This window comes from Thamnophis sirtalis, unplaced genomic scaffold (assembly GCF_051295495.1).
Source record: "Thamnophis sirtalis isolate CommonGarterSnake01/CBP01778 unplaced genomic scaffold, rThaSir2_p1.2 scaffold_1, whole genome shotgun sequence".
Classification (NCBI taxonomy): domain Eukaryota; kingdom Metazoa; phylum Chordata; class Lepidosauria; order Squamata; family Natricidae; genus Thamnophis; species Thamnophis sirtalis.
The window spans coordinates 66,928,263-66,950,782 of record NW_028261381.1 but is presented as its reverse complement, the minus strand read 5'-3'; the positions used below and the strand labels follow the sequence as shown (position 1 = coordinate 66,950,782).

The 22,520-nt window shown below is 41.7% G+C and overlaps 2 protein-coding genes across 4 annotated transcripts in view; one reads left to right on the top strand and one right to left on the bottom strand.

Moving 5' to 3' along the window:
- Positions 1-22,520, bottom strand: part of LOC148049494 (membrane-spanning 4-domains subfamily A member 15-like) — a 30,194-nt gene that overhangs the window by 3,847 nt on the left and 3,827 nt on the right. The window contains exons 1-5 of one of the 2 annotated variants that reach the window (XM_087714749.1): positions 5,904-6,072; positions 4,987-5,228; positions 3,834-3,950; positions 2,657-2,713; positions 358-486 (exon numbers count right to left, since the gene is read on the bottom strand). In XM_087714749.1, the coding sequence (XP_087570875.1) occupies positions 358-486; positions 2,657-2,713; positions 3,834-3,950; positions 4,987-5,196 (513 nt within the window). In that variant the 5' untranslated portion in view covers positions 5,197-5,228; positions 5,904-6,072. Of the gene's footprint in view, positions 1-357; positions 487-2,656; positions 2,714-3,833; positions 3,951-4,986; positions 5,229-5,903; positions 6,073-22,520 lie in introns of those variants that run through there. The other variant, XM_087714755.1, reaches the window with a different exon arrangement.
- On the top strand, positions 10,256-22,429 carry LOC148049495 (membrane-spanning 4-domains subfamily A member 8-like). Of its 2 annotated transcripts, none has more exons than XM_087714721.1 (7): positions 10,256-10,314; positions 11,414-11,661; positions 12,414-12,536; positions 12,721-12,777; positions 14,108-14,212; positions 17,952-18,065; positions 20,901-21,374. In XM_087714721.1, the coding sequence occupies exons 2-7, from the start codon at positions 11,446-11,448 to the stop codon at positions 21,006-21,008; spliced, it is 723 nt and encodes a 240-aa protein (XP_087570847.1). In that variant the 5' UTR covers positions 10,256-10,314; positions 11,414-11,445; the 3' UTR covers positions 21,009-21,374. The 2 variants fall into 2 exon arrangements, with proteins under 2 accessions (XP_087570847.1, XP_087570844.1); XM_087714718.1 differs by lacking the exon at positions 10,256-10,314 and adding an exon at positions 22,316-22,429 and having other exon boundaries at positions 20,901-21,023.

The following is a 22,520-nucleotide window of genomic DNA, read 5'->3' as shown; positions in this document are numbered from 1 at the left end:
ACATTTGATTGGTCATTAAACGTACTGTTGTAAGTTGAGGACTACATGTAAGACTAAGATGTGTTTTAGGAAGGATTTCAAACCAAATTCAATGGTGTTGATTCTAGATTCTGATAATTGGTCAAAAGGTCCTTAGGTAGAAATGACAGAAGTAAAGTTCAGGCCTTACCAGGACTTTGGAGTTGTGGAAAGTGCCATAAGAAACCACATCCCTGCAAATCTGGACTCCCATCTATTTATTTGCCCCAAACGACATCTAATCCCTGCCTATCATTGTGACATATCGATTGTGTACATAAATATCCTTCTGGATTCTACACATGAAGCCAAAATTCTAGAGCAGATTGGTTTACTTACTTTTATCGAATTGTCTGAATGGTTATTGATAGCAATACTATCACTCAAACTCAACTCAACTATATACTGCAGAATACCAAATAATGCAATTATGGCACTTGTGATGTTCATTCCTATACTGCATTTCACCTGAAAGAAAAGAGCAATATACCAGTGGAAGAAAAATGAAAATGAAAGCACAGGTCTTATTAAATTCAAACCATATAAGAAAACGAACTGGTAAAACCAGTAATAAAATCTATCGATGTACCGTATTTTTCAAAGTATAAGACACACCTTTTCCCCCCTCTAAAAGGGGGTGAAAATTTGAGGGTGTCTTATACACTGAATGTAGCTCCCTGGCCCCAGCCCTTTGGCCTCTGCCTCCCAGCAATTTACCTCTTTACAGCAAACTGGTCTTGCGGAGGCTTCCATAAATCTATAGGAATCCCTGCAGCCTGTAAACAGCTGATGATCGGGAGAAATTGAAAGTGAAACTTGCTGTTTGCTCCACATGGCAAATTGCTGGGAGGCAGATTTTTTTTTCTTGTGCTAATCAGGCTGTTTGCTGCAAGGAGGTAAGTCAACTAGAATGTTCAAATTATTAGACTTATTTTTTAAAGACTGCTTTATTATTATTCTAGACAACTTAACAAACTGAAGAAGCTTTTTAAAATAAATGCTTGATCTGAAGAGGCCCAGTGCTATTGTTTTAAACAGTGCTATTCTTTTAAATAGCAGAGAATAACTATACTTTCAAAAAGCACATCAATTTTAACAGCTTCTGTACAAGTATAGTCTGAAATACACTACAAACAGTGTATATTGTCTGTACTGTTTGTTGCAAGGAGGCAAATTGCTGGGAGGCAGAGGCAGATATTTTTCCCTTGTTTCCCTCCCCAAAATCTAGGTGCATCTTATACTCTGAAAAATATGGTATGTATTCAATGGTGCATTTTCCATCAGTAGTGAAACCAGACAACATGCAGTAATATCATAAGCAACACATAGCAGCCCCAACAGAGTTTCCCACAGTGGAAATCCAAAGCCCACAACTCATTTGAAGGATTTTCTAACAATGTCAAATTCTTATTTTTGTTTCTGGATGTCAGTCTCCATTGAAGACCAGGTAGTTAAAAGCGACAGGAAAACTGGTGAACATTTTGGCTAGGACATGACACACTCTAAGCATCAAATGTTAATGTTAAATGCTCTTTTAACTATACAACTTTACAGAGAGGGAACTAGAGAAATGGGAAGGGAGAAATCCTTGGAGTCAGTAGTAAGACTACTGAAAATTTAAAAATGGCTGGTTTTGCTTTTCTCCTTTCAGGAATGTAGTATTTCTTTCATCAAGGTGGTTAAAATCTTTCTTCTGTTGAATCCACACTGTTTTCCTTTACAAGACAACAACTTTCCGTGTTGCCATGAATACCAAAGAGAAACAGGGGAGAAGAAAGAAAGCTCTTTGTAGGTGGGCTACCTTCAGCTCTCTCTTCTCTTTGATTCCCACACTCATTCCATACTTTTACTCATTGAAAATAGGGCTTCTTTCTAATGTTGCTTTAGGTAGGAACACTTCTAAAATAGGATCTTCTGTTAAGATGATGGAAGAGGAGGAGGAGGAAGATGAGGAGTTGGTGACAGCATGTTGGATGTCTGGTTCAAGACCAGAGAATGCAAGACGACTCCTCTAGGGATGGGTTCCAGGTTAGCTCATGGCCGCGCTTCGCATGCATCGCAGTACAATAAAACTTGCTCTGCGCATGTGCAGAAGCAAAACACAATATGGTGCTGCCTATGGTGCTGCCCAGAGAACCAGTTCGGGGGTGTGGCAGCGACCCAGATCGCCAAACCACTACCGGTTCAGCCAAACCGATAGGAACCTACCACTGGACTCCTCTTTGCTCAGACTAGCATTACAGTATTTCTGGTAGCAACTAAGGAAGCTCTGGTGGAACAAGAAGTGACTTCATGGTCATTGGCACTTTCAGGCTTCTCTCATTTCTGTCAGGCTACTGACAGATTGCACATCAGGAAGGGAATTTGGGAAGAAGCCCATTGCAAAAAGGGAAACCAAGGAAACCTCTAATTCTGCATGGTTCAATGTACTGTTGACATAGAACTTTCAATGGAAGCAAGGCTTGGAAGCTAAAGTTGATCAAAGCAGGAAGGTGGCATAATTTTTGTATTTGCTTTTCTTTCCCAAATGTTGATTTAAGACTGAGCAGTATTTGAAGACCACAGACAATATATAGTGTCATGAGTGCTTACAAAGAAATAGCATAAAAGAAATTCAAAAGACTTATAGCTTCCTCACCAAACTACGGTTTTGATTCTTCGCAACTGATACACAAAGTGATCCAGAAGAAATGAACTGAAAAAAGAAAAAGAAAGTATTGTAGTCCACTGGAAATATCAAGGGAAAAAAACATCAGAAAAATCTGGGACCCATAGAAAGTCTTTTACAATATATTATGTTATATATGGTTTTTTTTTTTAAATTTTGTGAAGTCAGCCTGAATTGTTTTGGATTGGGCAGTCTAGAATATTAATAAATACCCCCCCCCCACCCCTGCAAAAACAGACCTGCATCATCCTTAAGAGTTTAAGATTTATAGGAAAAACAGCTTGGATGTGAGGAACTTGTAGCAAACCTATAGCAAAATGGCACTCTTTGCCTTAAATGCACCAGCCACTCTCAACTGGTTGGGCAGGGAACCAAATACCCTGTTCCCCTGAAAATAAGACCTCCCCAGATAATAAGCCCAATCAGGCTTTTGAGCGCATGTGCTAAATACCCCCCCTCAAAAAAATAAACCCTCCTCGAAAATATTGCAACACAGCAGCAGCCATGAGGTGACCATGCTTGTCACCTCCTGCACTTCAAAAATAATAAGACCTCCTTGAAAATAAGGCCAACTGCTTATTTTGAAGTCAAAAGAAAATAAGACCCTGTCTTATTTTTGGGGAAACATGGTATCTGAGGAACTGTGCCAAGGGAAAAGGGAGGAGGAGAAAAAATTCCAAAACAGTCTAATGGAGGTGAGCATAATCAATCCTTAGGGAACGCTGGAATGAAGCAAAGTGAGGAATTTTGGGAGCTGGTTGCTAAGATTCCATACAAAAAAAATAGTTTCAGCTTCCATTGAGATAAGGGACCTCAAAATTTCTGCAGCTTATTTTTTAAAGTAAATCTGATTGCTACTTTTCCAAAATATAGCTTCCAACTATTTTTTATTTCTCTCCCTCTTTCTCTACAAAAAGAGGCCTTTTCATTTCTATTTGTTTTTTTAGTTTCGTTAGAATGCTTTCTTAATCTATTTAAGTGACATTTTTAAAGTCCCCTTGGAGTCCATCTCTCATAATGCTCTCCCTCGGAATTTAAATGAGACATGAGGAAATCAGGGTGCTGCAGGGGTAGACAGGATTTTGATAGGTGCTCTTGGCCATTAATTCCATAGTGAATGACTGAACAAGTATTTGCACATACTTACTAAAATCCCTGCCCAAAAGCCTCCAAATACAGAAATGGAGATGTAGCCTGCAACAGCAAGAAAAACTGCGACAGCCCCAAAGCCAATGTGCATCAACCCAATCATGATTTGGACGGCCTACGGAAGGAAAACACACAAAATAAGACAAGTTAATTCTCTGAATGCAAGAAAGACAACATTCTCATTTGTTAGCACCCTGGGAAAAGCATTACTTTCTATAAACCTAAGGCCCTTCAAAGGTGTTGACCTTTTAAGCTTGAAGTGCAGGTGCTGACCCAAGGCCTGGTTTCCTATGGTGAAAAATCCAAATGGGGAGAAGAAACAGTTTAAGACACCGATGTCACTATGTGCTTGACATTTACTCCAAATTATAATAGAGTTTGACCTACAATAGGCTTCTTTTGTCAGGAAGGTCTGTAAATATATCCAGATGTCACTTCCCTCACTACAGACTCCTCTGCAGGAAGAAGTTAAGCAGGGTCATAAGCACAAAGTGATTTCACCTGGCTTGAGCTGGAGACAACTATGACTAAGTTCTTGTGGAGAAATGCCCAACAGTTGTACTTCTCAGAGGGGAGGAAGAAAAAGAAATCTGGCTGAAATTATGGCTGAGCTCCACTTTCTGTTAAAGAGCAAAGCAAAAAGAAATGCATATCTGAGAATTTTTCTGCAAATGCAAACACAACTACCATGAAGAACAGAGGTTTCTGGAATATACTCCAAAACCAGACAATAGCCAAGCCAAGAAGTTTACAGCATGGTATTTTGCTGGTTTTCAGGTGAGGCTTGGTATAATAAAGGCTGAATCCCAGTACTTGCCTCAAGAAGCTGTTCGTGTTTATTCAATTTAATAAAAATGCCCCCCCCCTCATTTGAGGAGGGTACCCTGAACACACTGTGACACTCATATTTATATGCTTGCTACAGTCATCTCCCTTGGTGGCATTCCAAGGACATTGAGTGCTATCTAAGGGATGTTGGGTGTCTCCAGGGGAAGTTCGCATGACCCTGAAGACCTGCTGAGATAATTGTGCCAACTGCAAGACTTTCATTTGAATTATTAGATTCCTGATCAAACAAAGGGACTGCTGGGTCTCTACATAGCAACAAAATCTTAATGGACTTCAAACAGGTAGGTTGTGAACATGCTTACCCCAAGTACTTTGATCTCAGCATTGAAGAATCTCTCCAAAGGACCCTTTTGGAGAACTTGTTGAGGAGCACTGGCGGAAGTTCCAAGTTGCTGAGGTCCATACTGAAGATTTGGTATTGCTCCAGAGACCTGAACAGCAACATTGGGAAACCCCTGGAATGTTTGGATGGTGTTTGTTCCATTAGAGGAAAATGCATTTCCACTGGCCATTCTTACTGGAAGTATTACCACAGGCAAGCTACCTGCAAACAAACAAGTGAGGAAATACTCATGTCTTCACATAAAGGATGCAAAATCTGGTCCTTCCCTTTAATCTCACTTTATGAGATAACACTCCCCTCCAATTGCAAAAGATTGCCAGAAGGGTTCAGGAAGGAGAATAGTGAGCACACACAACTTTCTCAGGAAGGAAAAGTTAATCATGTGCGCTGCCATCCCTGAAAGGATCCATCTGGCCCTTTCTCCAGGCACTCGGGCTCTCCCACTGTCTTAGCCCCGTCAGCTGGCAGCCTATTCTGCTCCCCTCTCCTCCTCCTCCCACTTAGCCGTCCTCCTCGCTCAGCAGCCCGGCTCCTCTAGTCCAGTCTCCCACCTCAGCCTCTGCTCTTTCGTGGCCGCCACTCAGCTGATCGCTGTCTGGCTGTCTAGCTCAGCTCAGCTCGCCTACATTGCTGCGGCTCTCTTGGCTCCGCTCTCGCTCTCTCTCTCTCTCTCTCACTTGCCTCGTTGAGCTCTCAGGCAGCCCCACCAAGCATGGGCCGAGCGGTGATAGCCCAAGCAGGTACGTCCTTATCCCCCTCTCCTCCTTCGCTATTTTCTCCCTTGCTGGTCATGTGCTTTCCCGGTCTCTCCACCATCACCCCCTCCATGCCAACGCCCTCTTTCGGTTTCGTTTCAGCTATTATTTCCCCGCTTGCCTTTCTCCTTCTCTGCTGGTCTTCCTGCGCCGCTACTCTTCTCCGTGGCTCTTTCCCTTCACTTCTGCCTCTCTCCCGTCCTCCGCCGCTCGCGTATCACTTCTTTTTCCCCCCTTTCGCTACTCTTCTCCTCTTCCTCTGCTCTCTTCCTTCTTTTCCTCCCTCCCTTTTCCCCCCAAATCCTTCCCTTTTAACCCTTTCTCCGCCTCTACCACCACTTCCTCTCAAATTTTTGGGCGATCTCTCCGCCTTCCCGGAACGCTTGCATCCGGCAGGCTACGGGCCATTGTTCCCTTAATCTCGCTGTGTGAGGAGATAACATTCCCTTCCAGCAGGCAAAAGATTGCCGGAGGGGCTCAGGAAGCACACAAGTTTCTCAGGAAGAAAAAGTTAACCGTGAATAAGGAGAAGGACTGTCTTCTTGCTTCCATTCCAATGCAAAATGGCTCTTTTAAATCCTAGTGCAATTTCGGATCCACCCAACTGAATGGAATCTCTCACGTGGACAAAGTTTTACTGTAATGTCCCTCCTGTGGTGTTAGCGGCAGTTGGATCTATTCTATTCTAAAGGCATCAGGCATGGAGGATCATGTTGATTGCCATCATCCAGCCAGTTCATATTGATTTGGACACAGCAAGTTATTGTGGAGGACATAACAGCAGGGATCTGTAATCCAGCTTTGTTTCTCGGATGTGGTGAGGTTTCTTATCAGAACACAACTGGAGCACCAGCACCACCACCAAAAAAAGGTCTGGAAAATCCCAGAAAGAAGTGATATAAGCAAAGTCTCAAATGCTGTGGACATCTAGTTCCTGACATCCCAGCTGTTTTTCTTATAAGTCTTAACCTCTTTTAAAGATGATGCAGGTGGCTGCTTTTGCATGGGTTGTATTGTAGGAAGTTAGCATCCACCCTCTCCTAGAAAAATAAAATATCCTGGGAAATATTGAAAAGGCAGAATATATTTCCCTGGATAAGAAATGAGGAAACATGTTTTTAGGCACACTGACAAATCAGCCATCAATAGACACATAGACATTAACAACTTCTATAGACTGTCACTATGCAAAAGAGACAATCAACCAGCCCCAAAGAGAACAAAAAGATTCCACCACCTCTCCACCAGTAATCAGCAGCCTGATCAGCATAGATTAAAGTCACATTCAGACCATCAATCAAGTAAGCAATATCCCAATCAAGAAACTGCCAAAGAGCCATCAGTAAACAGCCCAACCAAAGAATCCCTAACACAGTGATGGCTAACCGAATGCTCAAAGAGTATGCATGTTCGTGGCCAAACCCTCAAAATGCATTGCGTGCGCAGGCCCCGCACATGCGTCCTGCCCCCCATGCACATTCCCTGCACACACACCACTCCTTGCGTATGTGCATGTGCCCCGCGCATGCATGCACCCACAGCCCACCCAGGCCGTGCATGTGCGGCAGAGACCCGAAGACCAGCTGGCTGGCGTGAGGCGCATACACATGCTTGGTGGAGCTGAACTAGGGGGATGGCTTGTGTGCCCACAGAGACAGTGCTGTGGTTTACCACCACAGTCCTAAGACCTCCCCTACCCACACAGACCAGCAAGTCACCAGAATAAAAACCGATAGCAAACACCAATCATTATTAGCACTGATGATGTTCCCTAGAGTAATGAAAGAAAACAAGCAAGCTCAAAGAGCACCAAGGACCTCTTGTTTTATTTTTGCCCTCCAGTTTGTTTGTTTTTCAATTAAAAGACTTTAAGTACTGTAGGAAGTTAAACCTCCCCACCCCCTAGAAAAATGAAATATCCTGGGAAATATGGAAAAGGCATAATATTATATTTCCCTGGATAAGAAATGGAGAAATATGTTTTTTAGGCAGACTCACTCTTAATAGCCTCCACCTTTGTTAATGGGCCATTAAAAAAAGCCTGAGCTAGTCTATGTAACAAAGGTAGGATTCGCCTTGTACAGAAACTCACCACATGGCATCTGGGAACTCAACCAAGCTTGGGACACAAAAAGGCACACAACCTATAGAGTTAGCTAAGACCCCCCCTGCCCCGCCCAGGGGAGTCTGACAACCAATCGGAATACATTTCTTACACAGGAACAGGAAACAGAAAGATGGGGCCGAACAGAGAGTATAAAAAACCCAGGAACTCTTAGCAAGGCACTTCTTCCTCTTCTTCACCCAACATGTGTAAGTGTGGGATTCCCCTTTTCTGTTCAGGAACTCAAGCCATGTGATCTTGTACACCATTAAAACTATATTTCCAAGCAGCCTCCATGTTTCCAGTGCCCCCCCCCCGCCCCGCAACTTGGAACTGAACCCAGAAGGACATTTCTTCCAACACTACCAAGTTAAATGGTGGCAAATTTTAAAAGTGATGCTTTTTACCTGATAAGTTATAATGCTTATCAAGAAGCAAGAATTTGTGCGGCATCTTTCTGAGGAAGAATCTCTGCAGCAAACATCTGAAGAAAGTTAGCACCTACTCCTCTTAGAAGAATGAAATATTTTAGGAAATATTAATAAGGCAGGATATTATATTTCCCTAAAGGAGAAACATGTTTCTAAAGACAGAAACTCCTAGCTTCAGCTCTCTGCCCCAAATAGAAACTAAGGGGCCAACTTTTAGAAATACAGATTTGGTAATCCATTCAAGACAGAATTAAAACCCCAAGGAGGTCAGCATCTAGGATTAATTACATTTGTTAAACAAGATTAAAAACCCCAATTTATTGCCAGCCTTTGGGAGATAAATGAATTAAAATCAAATAACAAAATACACAAAACAAGCCTCTAAATTACAAGATGTTGCAGAACAAACTATAAAATCCATGTGCTCATCTAACCAAGTGTTCAGCTACCCAGAAGCACACATGCTTGGTGGTTCTGCTTTCCAATCAGCCTCCATGTTTCCAGTGTCTTTCTCCCCAATGAACCCAGATATTGACATCTCTTCCAACACAGCCTATTAGTCTTTTAGTTATATTCTGGATGGCACTTAATTTTTATGGCAAATATTGAATTGACTAGGAGGTCTGAGGCTGCAGAAAAGAAAAACAGTAAAAGTAAAGGAAATTATTAGTAAAATGTGTCATTGGCACAATAGTAGCAGTTAAAACTAATCACTCTGATCCCCCCCAAAATTGTAGAAGTTTGCATATAATTAAAGTCTACACGATAGACTTTGTGATACAGTTATTTCCTGTAGATGTGCAGTAAATCTGAATGAGTAATGCTAATGAAATATGTTGGTATGAAATTGCCTACCCACTAATTGAAATGATGCCCCAATTCCATTTTCAAGTATCCTTCCTCCTCTAGAATATAAATTTAGAGGATACTTTAGGGAGAAGTATCAAAAACCATAACAAAACTTTTATAATCTCCTTCCTGATGCCTCCACACCAGCCTTAATTGAAACATCAACTTTATTGGTAGAATCTGCAGTTCTTATTTTCTGGCTGTTCAGAAAAAGAAAACAGCCCAATACAAAATAGCAATAGGGGGATCAGAACTCCAGAGGGCGCTCTCGTGTAACATACATAGTGAAGGAATGGGAATCCTCCAATGGAGCAGAATTCATGGTAGGGAAGAGTCAACCACAAATCAAATGTTGAGTTTAAATGGGTGCAAAATGAAACATAAGAGATTTACCCATCCTAACTTTGCCAATATACGGAGAGGATTTGCCTTTGGCATCTATTTATTGGCTAAGGGATGCGGCCCAGATGCTTCAGCGCCCTCTGAGGTTTCCAAGGGAGAGTTTCGCAAGGAGCGCAATGGAAGGCTGGGATCGAGTCGCTCCAGCCTCCCCTTCACGCCGCTGCCGCTTTACCTGTTCAAGCGCTAAAAAGAGCAACCCTAAAGCTACAGAGAGCGACGGTGGAGGGAAGGGAGGGGGGAAATCCTCCGCTGGACGAGGGCTACTTAAAGACCTGGGGTGGGGTGGGGGTGGAATGGGGAGGCTGTAGTCCCAACGTGCGTCCTCTTTTTTATATTTCTGCCAATTCCTGCAAAGATCGTAGAAGTCTCCCAGGGGTTGCAAACGGATCCCTCCAAGCGTAGGACTTGCGCATTTGGAGAGAGAAGCAAAAGAGATGTCGAGGGATGGGTTTGATTTCAGCAATTCGTTTTACCCTGGGAATAACTGAAAACTGAAACTGAAATAACAGGACTTTATATACTTGGACAGTTTTCCTGTCATCTCTGAACAAGCAGAAAGTTCATCGCCCCAAACTGTTTTCTGTTGCAACAGTTAAAGGGGCAAGAAAGAAGTTTCTTTCTGGAGTCCTCGATTAAGGTATGAGTAAACCCCTCCTTTTAGTAGACGGCGGAACTCCGCCCTCTACTTGTTCCTGTTATTTTCGTTTTTCCTGAAGCTACCGTGTACTTCGCCTTGAGCGGTCGTCGTGAGTATTTTTTTAAAAAATAATATGGAATTAATATGTGGACCATCCCGTGCCTGCCGGTCCTCCCCCGCAGGCATCTAGCTGAGTCTTCTCAGCTACGAAGCCCACGCAGGTCTTGTAGACGGGAGGATATCAGGGCAGAATTAGCGGGCAGAGAAGAGTTTGCAATAAATCTTCCCCTAATGGAAGTGCCCAATACGCGCAAAGGCGCCATATAAATTTACAGAGATTCAGTATTTGAAGTTCATCGTTCAAAGAGGAGGGTGGATGGGTCGGGTTTTGCTTAACTTTGACTTCCAATTAATACAGCTCAAGGAGGAAGTAGCTTCCTCTTAAGGTCTGTACAAATCCTAACTAGTGGAATTAATTCGGGCCATTGGGCCAGTTAGGACTTTACCGAATCGCTTCACTGCTTTCTGGGGTTGTCCGGAGATTTGTTAGAAAACCGAGGCTGGTGATCAAGTTGTGTCTGATAAAAAAAAAAAAAAACCTCTTATATTCTTCACAGTAACTTGTTCTGTCCAAATCGGTATTAACTTGCTGGAAGGTGGCAAGCCGCATGATCATCCAGGCCTGAAGCCTTTAAATCCATCTCCCAGTAACAGGACAAGCGAGCAAGTATAATAAAACCTTGCCCAAATGAGAAATGCCATTTAGGTGGTGGATCTGAGATGGTGCTAAGATTAGAAAGACAATGTTGGCGTTGAAAAATTTAATATAAGCATGTTCTCCATGTTCTGATTAACCTTTTCTAGGTTAGGATCTAGGGAGATTCTCAATCCTCCAGGTCATGGTTGTCCCAAAGGTGCTTTTTAAAAAAGCGAATGGATTTTTTTTTTTTTGTTCTTTTCTTTGAAAACATTTCACTTCTCAACAAAGAAGCGTATTTGGTTCTGGCTGAAAGGTAGCAAAAGGAAGGATTTCTATCCCTGAGAAAGTTGTATGTTTTTACTATCCTGCTCCCTGAAGCCTTCTTGAAATCTTCTTCAGTTTTATTACAGGCAAATATTATCTCATATAAAGTGACATTAAGGAGAAGGGTCAGAATTTGCCTTCTTGATGTTAAGACATTAACTTTTCCTCACTTCTTTGTTTGCAGGTAACTTAGTTGTGGCAACACTTCCAGCAAGAATGGCCAATAGAACCGTAGTTCTCATCCCTTCTAATGGAGCAAACATAATCCAAACGGCTCCTGGATTGCCCAATGTTGCTCTTCAGGCATCTGGAGCAATTGCGTATCCCCAGTATGGAGCTCAGCAACTTGGAATTCCCACCAGTGCTCCTCAACAAAACCCACAAAATGGTCCTTTGGAGAGATTCCTCAAGGCTGAGCCCAAAGTGCTTGGGGTAGGCATGTGTCGTTATGTCCTGTTTGAATCCATTAAGGTTTTAGAGCTATGTAGAGACCTGAGAGCCCCATGTTGAAGTTCTGGAACTTGACTTGGCTGTTGTCTGGTACTGGAATGTACTCCAGAAACCTCTGTTCTTCCTGGTGGTTTCATTTGTGTTTCTACAAAACATTCTGACTCAGATATGCATTATCTTGCTTTGCTGTTTAACTGAGAAAGTGGAGCTCAGCCAAGGTTTCAGCCAGATCTTTTTTTCTCTTTCCCTCTGCGAAGTGCAACTGTTGGGCTTTTCTCCAGAAGAAACTGGTCATGGATTGGCTGCAACCCAAGTTGGTTGAAGTCACTTTGGGCTTATGACCGTGATCAACATCCTCCTGTAGAGGAGTCTGTAGTGAAAGGTGTCATTTTTCTCTTGAATATCTATCTTGATATTCTTATAGACCTTCTTCCTGACAAGAGCAGTGCCACTGTAGATCACTCTAAAATCTATATCGTAATCTGGAGTAAATGTCTGGTACATAGTGACAATGGGTCTCAAAATGTCCCTTCTCCCCATTTGGATTTTTCATCATAGGAAACTTAGGCCTTGGGTCAACACCTGCACTGGAAGCTTAGAAGCCCCAACACCTTTGAAGGATCTTCTAAAGATGGATATAAAGTGATGCCTTTCCTGGGGTGCTAACAAATGCGAATGTTTTTCTCAGATTCAGTGAACAAAGTTGTCTTACTTTGTGTGTTTTCCTTCCACAGGCTGTCCAAATATTGATTGGGCTGATTCACATCGGCTTTGGGGCTCTCGCGCTTGGTCTATTTTCTCGTTACTATCTTCCCTTGTCTGCAATTGGAGGTTACCCCTTTTGGGGAGGGATATTTGTAAGTATGTACACATTTTTGTTGAGTCATGCTCCATGACAATAATGGCTAAGGGTTACCTATAAAAGTCCTGTTTGCATTGGAGCCTATCTGGCTACTCCTTGGTGCCAGATTTTTCTAACAATTTTCCCCTTTTACTTCCAGTGAACTACAATCATTTGTTTTTCTTTTTTCTTTTCTATAGTTTATTTCTTCTGGATCACTTTGTGTAGCAGCTGCGAACAGTCCAAATCATGGTTTGGTGAGAAACCTTTGTAGCATTTGAATTCTTTTTATGCTGTTTCTTTGTATGCACTCAGGACCTTTTATTGTGTCAATTCTCTTCAGATACTGCTTAGTCTTAAATCAACATTTGGGAAAGAAAAACAAACTCAAAAGCCCCCCCCCCCTTTCCTTCTTTGATCAACTTTTGCTTCTAAGCATTGCTTCCATTGAAAGTTCTATGTCAACAGCAGACAATGTTCAATCATCTGGAATTTCAGCCTCTGCTGGTCCCAATTTCATGATGGGATTTTTGCAAAGTTCCCTTCCTGATGTGCAACCTGCAACACTGCAGGTCTTGTCAGCACCATGATGAAAATGAGAGAAGCCTGAGAGAGTCATTGACCATCATATGGGTGCTTGTTCTACCAGAGCTTCCTTAGTTGCTACTAGTAATGGTGCTAGTCCTGAGCAAAAAGGTGTCTTCTTGAGTTCTCTGAACCAGACCTTCAACATGCCACCTCCTATCCTCCTCCTCTTCCTCCATCTTAATAGAGGTTCCTGTTTCAAAAGTATTTCTACATGAAAGCAACATTAGGAAGCAGCTCAGCATGTTAGGAGTGAAAGCATGGAATGTGTGAAAATCCTCCTGGGAATCAAAGGGAGAGCTGATGGTGGCCCTCCTGCAAAGGGCTTGCTTTCTCTCCCCGCACCCCCCCCCCCATTGATTTAAAGGGTGTTCATGGCAACAAGGAAATGTTTTTGTCTTGTGAAGGAACACAGTGTGGATGTAAGAGAATAACAATGACCATCTTGGTAGAAAAATACTACATTCCTAACGGGAGAACTGAAAAGAGCAATTTTTAAATGTTCACAATTGTCACTACTGGCTCCAAGGGTTTCTCCATTCCCATCTCTCTAGTAATGTTGTATAGCTAAAAGAGCATTTCACATCAACATTGAACGCTTAGAGTGCATTGCGTCCTAGAATAAACAGTGTGGGATTTCTCTAACCGAAATGTTAAGGATTCTTACCAGTTTTCCTGTCACTGTTAACCACCTGGCCTTCAATGGAAACTGACATCCAGAAACAGAAAGAAGGAATTTGATAGCATTAGAAAAGCCTTCAAATGAATTGTGGCATTTGCATTTCTTCTGTGGAAAACCCTGTTATTGCTGTTGTTTGATTCCTATGGTCTTAGTGAACGTTGTCTGGTTTCATCATTGACTACTTATGTGTCATTAAACACACACATAGATTGAATTCTGTTTTTACCATATTTGGGGCTAATTATTTTTATGCTTTGCATAAACCTATGCTATAACACTGTAACTGTATTTTCTCTCTTTCTGATATATTGCTGTTTCAGGTGAAATCCAGTGTAGGACTGAACATCACAAGTGCTATAATGGCATTAACTGGTATCATGCTCTATATTTCCGAGTTGGTCATCAGCAGTATTTCTGCATTTCAGGCATGTGTTTTATTTCATTTGACTTTGTGTGTGTGTTTGTGTGTGTGTTTATGTGTGTGTTAAATAAGGACAAGCAATGTTCTGGACATCGAGGCAGAAGGTTTGTAGGACTTTGTAGATTTCTTCTCCAGTTTTTCTTTTTCTTTTCTTTTTTCTGGGGGGGGGGGAGTAGGAGGGATAGATTTTTTTTTAAAAAAATGGTTAATGTGTTTTAGACATATCATTTGATTATGCTCCTGTAAACATTTGGTTGTTTTACATTGGGGCTTGAGTACTCACGCAAAACAAAAGAGTGCTTTAGAATTCTACATAGCATAGAATACAGCTCAGTGGTGAAATCTAATTTTTTTTCCTACCAGTTCTGTGTGGATGGCTTGGTGGGATCATGTGACTGGGTGGGCGTGGCTATGTAGTCATGTGGCTGGGGAGGTCAAAATACAGAAACTTACTTTAACAATATCCTGCTGGAGCAAGGGGTTGGACTAGATGACCACCATGTCCCTTCCAGCCCTGGATTGCTGTGCTCTTTCAAGGTATCCTCTGAAGCTGTGTCTAATGCCAGGTTTGTGGTCCTTCCTCCCTCTCCTTTTTCCCTCCCTCGTTTCTTTCTTTCTTTCTTTCTTTCTTTCTTTCTTTCTTTCTTTCTTTCTTTCTTTCTTTCACAGTACCCCACCCCCTGTTTTTGGCTTAGCAGGCCTCCGGGAAGCCTCCTGGGAGCAAAAATGGACCCCAAATGCTAAGAAAAAAGTTTACAAAAAAGGGTCCTACCATCACGCAGCACAGCTGATTGTCGGAACTTTTTTTTTACTTTGTTAAGCATTTTCTACTACCAGTTCAGGCAAACGGCAGCATTTTAAACTACCAGTTTGGGTATAAATCCTCATCCCTTCTTTGCATTTACCACCTTGTTTTAGAAAATTGAAATTTAGGTAAGTTCTGAAGTGTAGATAGTTTAGAACCACACCAGTACCTGGGATCAATGGCTTGAATTTTTAGTATTTTGTAAAGTGCTGTCCTTTGCTTTCTTACGAGTGTTAAATCATAATAGTATCACATCCAGGGCTTTTCTCCTTTCCAGCCTGAGACATGATTGGAAAGAAGTTGGGTAAAGAAAATAGATCTTGCTGCATCCTTATTGAGGAGGAGAAACAATACATCTTAGACTGGCTGAATCTAAATCACGTTGCTGCCCTTAACCATACTCTCTTGATGCTAATTTTCCCATGAGATTTCCTTTACCTTATCCCCATCCCATGAGTAAGATTTACACCTGATGTGAATTAAGTCATCATTAGCTGTACTAGTATAAAACTAGCCTTTTCCTCTCCTCTTATTCTGACCCCATCCAACAACAGCCTTAAGGTGTATAAAATCTATTTCTCTTCACCCATCTTGGAGATAAAGTCAGATGCCAAGAGTGGATATGTTAGGACAGTGGGGAGTCCTGTCGCTTTTCCTCTTTGGACTAGCCAGCCTCTGTCTTAACCATTTCTCTTTCTCCTTCTCCCTTCAGCATTTTGTTACTTGAAGTTTGCTACCCATCCCCCTCCTCCTCTTTCATCTAAAAGGTGCTTTTTCAAGAGGCAACTGGATTTTCTCTGTGACTAGATGGTCGCCTCAACAACTCTCTAAAAGGATGGAAATGTCTACAAGGAGTATAAATCCTTCTATTCCCCACCATCCAGTCAGAGCTGAAGCAGCTTCTTGGATAAAAAGTTAATCGTCTCCACGGGAAAACAAGGAAGTCCAGTTGCCTCTTGAAAAAGCACCTTTGGGGCAACCTGAATGGCTGAGAATCACCCTAGACACTCTCCTCAATTACTTCTCTCCAGGCAGCAGGGGGGAAAAAACCCTCTAAATTTCCTATTGGGAAATGTAGGGCAAGCAAATTGCATCTATTTACTTTGACAGTGAGCTAGGCGGTATCTACATTTGATAAATAAGTAAAATAAATCTATTTGTAGTATGGTTTAATCTCTCTGGCCCCTCCCTGGCAGAGAAGATGGCTTCATCTTGTGTGTTTCAGATCTTCTGTCTTGCATGATACATCTAATTGTGGCATGAGTTGTCTTCCTCTTTTCAGAAGATTAGTTGTGCTTGCGCTATCAGTACCCAGTGTCTTTTGATATGTATCTTTATTTTACCTTAAATTTAACTTGAGAGATGCCCAAAGTGAGGGTGGAAGGAAGGCAGAGTAGATACCCCATTTCCGTTGTATCCTGAGTGAGGGATGTTTTCCTTATTGGCTGATGATATGCTGAAAATGGATGGCAGCAAAGTCAGAGGAGGAAACCAGTCTGTAACAGGTGGGATTTTTAGAAGCCAGGCAATCGCATTCAGGAGTAAATCAGAACAGGTGCAACAATGAGCAGGATAAGGTCTGGCAATATGGACTAGGTATTTGGTGCTTTTATTATTTATGGTGTTGACTCAAGGATAAATTACACACATTGGTTTGTTAGCTTCAGGAGGTACCACACATTGAAACAGGGCTCTTCCAAAGCAACAGGTGCAGATCAGAATCTGTCTGAATGATTGTAAGTGGTTCTGGGGGAGAGGAATGGAGATGGCATATTTTCCAAATAAGGAAAATGGGCAGGTTGCAGAATGAATTAGTTTGCTTTCACTGCTTTGCGTTCAGAAGAACATATACCCAAAATATCCCACTGTGTTTGGGTCATCATAACCTGAATAAGAATAAAAATGATAAAGCAATGTACATCATATCATGACCTTCACAGCTGGGAGGTAATACCACAGCTCCATGATGGGATGTCCACGCCATGGTCTGACCCAGGGCCTTCCACATTGCTACAAAGGCTCCAATCTGACCTTCTTCTGCTAACACTACTTACACCGTCTAGCATGAACAATATCCTTTAGTCGGTTTAGTTAGGAGAGCTGAGAATTTCTGCATCAGCAAATCTAATGATTTAGACTGAGCGTTGGGTTGTTGTTCTCTGCTTCCTCCTATATGAACAGCATTTTGTGGTGAATTATGGAGAAACAAGGCTCAGGTGAAATACCTGCTACTGCACAATAACTTAACTTTTATAAGGCTGAAATAAGGCTGATCCCCATTTGATTCTCAGTGATATCTGGAATTTCCCTTCAGAATGCTGCAGAACATAAGAGATGCTAATAATATTGCAGTTTTTTCTCATATTACACAGGCTGTACAGGCAGTCTTTAATTGAATGAACAACTATTCATTTAGCGACCATTCAAAGTTTCAGTGACACTCAAAGCTATGACCACTCCTTGCATTTATGACTGCTGCAGCGTCCCCACAGTCACATGATCAAAATTTGGGGGCTTGGATAGTAGCAATTTATTTAGGAGAGTTCCAGCATCCCCTTTGCGACTTTCCCAGCCAGCTTCTGATCAACAAAAGCAGCGGGGGTGGGGAAGCTGGATTCACTTAACAACCATATGATTCTCTTAACTGCAGCAATTTGCTTAACAACAGTGGCAGAAAAGGTAAAATTATGCACAACTAACTTAACAACCTCCTTGCTTAATAATTGAAATTCGGGTCCCAATTGTGATTGTAAGTCAAGGATTATCTGTACAGTGTCTCTGCTTTTCCCAATACAATTGTTCCTCTCAGTGTTTCCCAAGGGAGCAGCCGGGAGTCCCTTTTAATAGTGTAGTGTATTCACTAAAATAAAATACATACCATTACATTAATTTCTCAACAGATTACAACTATCTTTCCACTTGTCTTCCTACTTTACAGGGTGTCGGTTTTGGCCTCTCCTGTGTGCTGCTCTTGTTCAGCTCGCTGGAATTTTGCATCACTGTTTCCCTGGCTCACTTTGGGTGTCAATCAGTTTGCTGTACTGATGCCCAGGTAAATATTTGATACTCTGATAGTAGCTTTAGGAGTTCTCATTGTTAAAGAATGCAAAGAAGATTGTCCATTTTTCTTCTTTATATTTATACTCCATCTAACCTGACCTTTTGCTTGTTTCTTTGCTATTACCCTGAAGGTTAATAGTTACCCAATAGTTATATCTAGGAGAGGTTTGAATTGTGATCCAACACCCTGTGATTATTTGCTTATGCATATCGATAATTAGGTGACATGATTTTTCCCCAGCTTCTATTTTGCTAGAGAGTGAATGTCAAGAATAGAACAAAGTTTGTGTGGTCTCTTTATAATGCAGAAGTTGATGTCTACATTTTAGGGGGCTCAGTTCTCAATATTTTTACTTTAGTAGTGTGACTACATTAATTTAAAGTATCTGTTACTTGATCACATTTTCTCTCACATTTAAAAAAAATAGATATTTTTCATTTTTTTTAAAAGTAACATTTTTAATTCTCAGAAAAACAGCTGAATACAGCTGTGCTACCTAAGATCTCCAAATATAGATGTAGTAACAAAGGGGTTCTCACAGCACTACAAAGACCTTTGAAAAAAATCAGTTGGAAACAATTGAATTACCAACCATGGACCAACATTCCGCATTGGCAAGTTTGGTGGGTTAGAAAGCCATGTCTGTCCCCTTGTTCGACTGAAGCAACAATTGGCTTCCTTTTGTACCAATAACAAAGATATTCTCACCTTTCAGAAATGCTTTAGAATAATTGGAGAGGCAGAAAATGGGACAGAACAAAGACTGAAGGGGATAAATATGACTGGAGCTGACAAAACAGAACTCTAAAAACATTGCAAGCAGCTAAATTAATACACAGAGATACTTGTCTTGGGGTCCTTGGTGGTCTGTAGCTTGGCTGTTTTCATACTAATATTTCATTACTCAAACTAAGTAACATCATCAGTGCAGGTTTATTATTTGGTAGTAAAAAAACCAAGCTCTGAAGCAATCAAGTCCCCTTAATTTAATGCTGAGCTACAAATATTCTCCTTTATCGATACCTGTGGGGTGGGTTGTTGCCGGTTTCACTACCAGGCGCATGTGTTCTGTTCAATGTAAATTGTTCTACGCGTATGCGCAAAACAATTTACAGTGAATTGAGCACACACAGGCACTAAAAACCAAAATTGAGCCGTCCCTGTGGTGACGAGTGAACCGGTTCGGGGGCGTGGCAGGCCTGGGTCGCTGCTGGTTCTGCGACCCAGGCCTGAATTCCACTATCAGTTCAGCCGAACTAAAAAATAACCTCCCCTGGAGGGAAATGCATCTTCTTCAAGCCTCTAAATTGTTAAAATAAGTTAATAATGTGATAGCTTTTGTGAATAAATCATGAGAATATTATTTGTTTGTTTATATGGTCCTCAATTAAGCTGAAATCTACAACAGGGGTCACCAACCTTTCAGACCTCAGAGAACACTAAATTCATAATTTTAAATCCCGCAGACCACTAATATGAATCCAGCACGCCACTCTCTGAAGCGCCTGGACTCCCAGTGACAGGACGGGGTCCTTCAGGCACTTAGTTTGGCCACCTCTCTCTCTCTCCCTCTCTCTCTCTCTCTTTGTCAGTCTCTCTCTCATCTCTATTTCTCTCTCCCCCCTCTCACTTTGTCTCTCTCATCTCTTTCTCTCTTTTTGTCTCTCTCTCATATCTCTCTCTCCCCCTTCTCTTTGTCTGTCTGTCTCTCCCTTTCTCATCTCTCTTTCTCTCTCTGATTCTGATCAGAGTGGTGCTGGATGCATCTCGGTCACTCGGGGAGACACTCACCCTGGCTGCAGCCATGCTCCACATCGTAATGGGCTCCAGGAGAAGGAGGGGAAGTGCACTAAATTTAACTGTGCTGCAAGAGCAGTGGGCATGTCATGGAGGCACCAACAGCAGTGACGGAGAGAAACGGCTGGTCTGGGCCAGTGTCTCAGGTCTGAGAGGAAGTCCTGTGGGTCCGCGAGAGACCGAGGTGCATGGTGCACTGACAAGGGCCGGAAGAAATGCCCACGAGACCCAGCAAGAAATGAAGCTTCGCTCCTGCTCTGGAATATGGAGCGAATCTCCATCCCCCGCCCTTCCCTTTTCAGGCCAGGCGAGGAATGGGTGGGAGGGGAAGGGGAGGGGTGGGAGGGGAAGGGGAGGGGTGGGACCAGCCAGTGGTGGGTTCAGCTGACAAGAAGACACAGCAAGGGGAAGAAAGAGATACAGGTTGGCGACACCCGTTGCTTCAGTCTGCCTGCACCGCAGACCACCAAAATTTTCTCGTGGAACACCAGTGGTCCAAGGACCTCCGGTTAGTGACCTCTGATCTGGAAGGTTTAGAAGAATACGAATACAGTAACAAAAAATATAACCAATGTATGACTGCAATAAAAACTAACACACAAAATAAAATCAGTCTCCAAAGATCCTCAGGAGAAGCCAGGTACCACTTTCCAGAGGACAATCCCAGTTGGTACCATCTTTATTTCAGAAGGGCATCTATTCCATACAGGGAACACTGACTAGGGTGTGGGGTGGCAGGAGCTTCCTGTCACACCTCTTGGTAGGTAGGAGATCCTGAGCAGACATTTTGTGAATGTGTGGATAAGGCTGGCAGATTTGATCAGTAAAAGTTAGTTAAATGACCATCATTTGCCTGTTAATTTATCATTTTAAAGAATTCTCTATCAGGATATTGAGCTGTCAAGGATTTCAGCATCTTGGTGAGACTACCAGCATCACAGTTAAAAACACACAACTGGAGAATCTATGTCTCCTGCGTAGAGTAAGAGATGTGTCCCTTTTTGTGTTGATTATTCTTTTCTGTTACAGCCAGCCATGGTTTTTGTGCCTTACCAAGTCATCGGAGATGGAGCAGTCGCAGCTGAACCAACTCCTCCTCCACCAACTTACGATAATGTGATTATGAAAGATCAGTAAAACCAGGAAGAAAATGTGAGAATTGTTGCAACAGAAGTTTCAGGAGAAGCAATGTATTTCATATTACTTTGCTTTGTCCTTCAGCTTGCTTGTTTATTTTTCAATTACAGCCTTTAAACATCAAATTAAATTGTGGCAAATTTAAAAACTGTTTGATTTTACTTAATAGTTATAACACTTCCCTAGAAACAAGAATTCATTGGCATATTTATAAGGAAATACACTCCCTACAGTGAATGATGGAAGCTGTTTATTACTCTTGTTTATACACTGGATGATTTTTGTTTTTATGACAAATATAAAATTAAGTAGGAGTTCTGATGCTACCAAAAAAAAGCTACTAAAATTAAAACATGTAATTGATAATTTTAAGTAGTCCTTGACTTACAACTGCAATTTGGACCAGAAGATCCATTGCTAAGTTAGGCAGTTAAGGGAATTGTGTCTGATTTATGGCTTTTTTTGCCATTATTGTTAAGTGAATTATTCTGATTGTTCAGTAACTCACATGGTTCTTAAGTGAATCTGATTTCCCACATTGACTTTTTAAAAACCATTTGGGAAGGTCACAAATATTAATCACTCACTCTGGCATGATGTCATACATGCATGTTGGTTGCCAAGCATCTGGAGTTTTGATCCCATGACCACAGGAAGGTTGCTACATGTGAGGACTGGTCATGAGTCACTTTTTTTAAAGTCTGTTGTAACTTTGAAGAGTGGTTGCATAATCACTGTGATTCAAAAACAGAAGAAGTTTGCATATAACTACAGTATTCCATATTGTTAGGGTACTTAAGCTGATGAAAAACACAGATTCCACGCAAATTGCTTTTTTTTTTTTTTACCATCATCCCATCTCCAACAATGGGAGTTATAAACACATTCATTAGCTGTTTCCTTGAAGGGTTTACAAGTTGTGTAAACATGCAATTTCAAAATCAAAGCTTTTATGGAGGGTATATTTAGGGCGTGGGCAACTCTTCTCCCTTTACAACTTGTGGACTTCAACTTCTGAGCCTGTCGGGCTGATTCAGGTATTCTAGGAGTTGAAGTCCACAGTTCCTAAAGGTGCCAGAGTTGCCCATCCCTAATATATGCCTCAAGAGACTCAATTGGGATGTAGAGAAGATTTGTTGCTTCTTTATCCATAATTACATTGACTCCTACAATGATTTTATAGGTGTACAAAATGAACATTTGCACAATTTTTGAGGCTTAAGGTGATAGGCAGCATCCTGAATATAATCTAGCTCAGTTGAAATGATGACACTCTTACTTCCTTTCTTTGATTAATCTGCATACAGATGGGAAGTTGAACAACTAGCCTTGTAGTGCAGCTGGAACAATCTTGAACTGAACACATTCAAAATTGTAGAAATGGCAGTAGATTTTAGGAAAAGAAGCCCTCCTATTCTACCACCTCTTACAATACTAGACAATATAGTATCAACAGTAGAAACCTTCCAATTTTCTTGGTTCTATAGTATCACAAGACTTAAGATGGACACG

What these genes read in the sequence shown, in the direction of transcription:
- LOC148049495 (XM_087714718.1), top strand. Translation starts at nt 11,446, where the DNA reads ATGGCCAATAGAACCGTAGTTCTCATCCCTTCTAATGGAGCAAACATA. An exon ending in ACAGTCCAAATCATGGTTTG is followed by an intron (nt 12,778 to 14,107) that starts GTGAGAAACCTT and finishes TTGCTGTTTCAG; the next exon opens with GTGAAATCCAGTGTAGGACT. An exon ending in TTTGCTGTACTGATGCCCAG is followed by an intron (nt 18,066 to 20,900) that starts GTAAATATTTGA and finishes TTTCTGTTACAG; the next exon opens with CCAGCCATGGTTTTTGTGCC.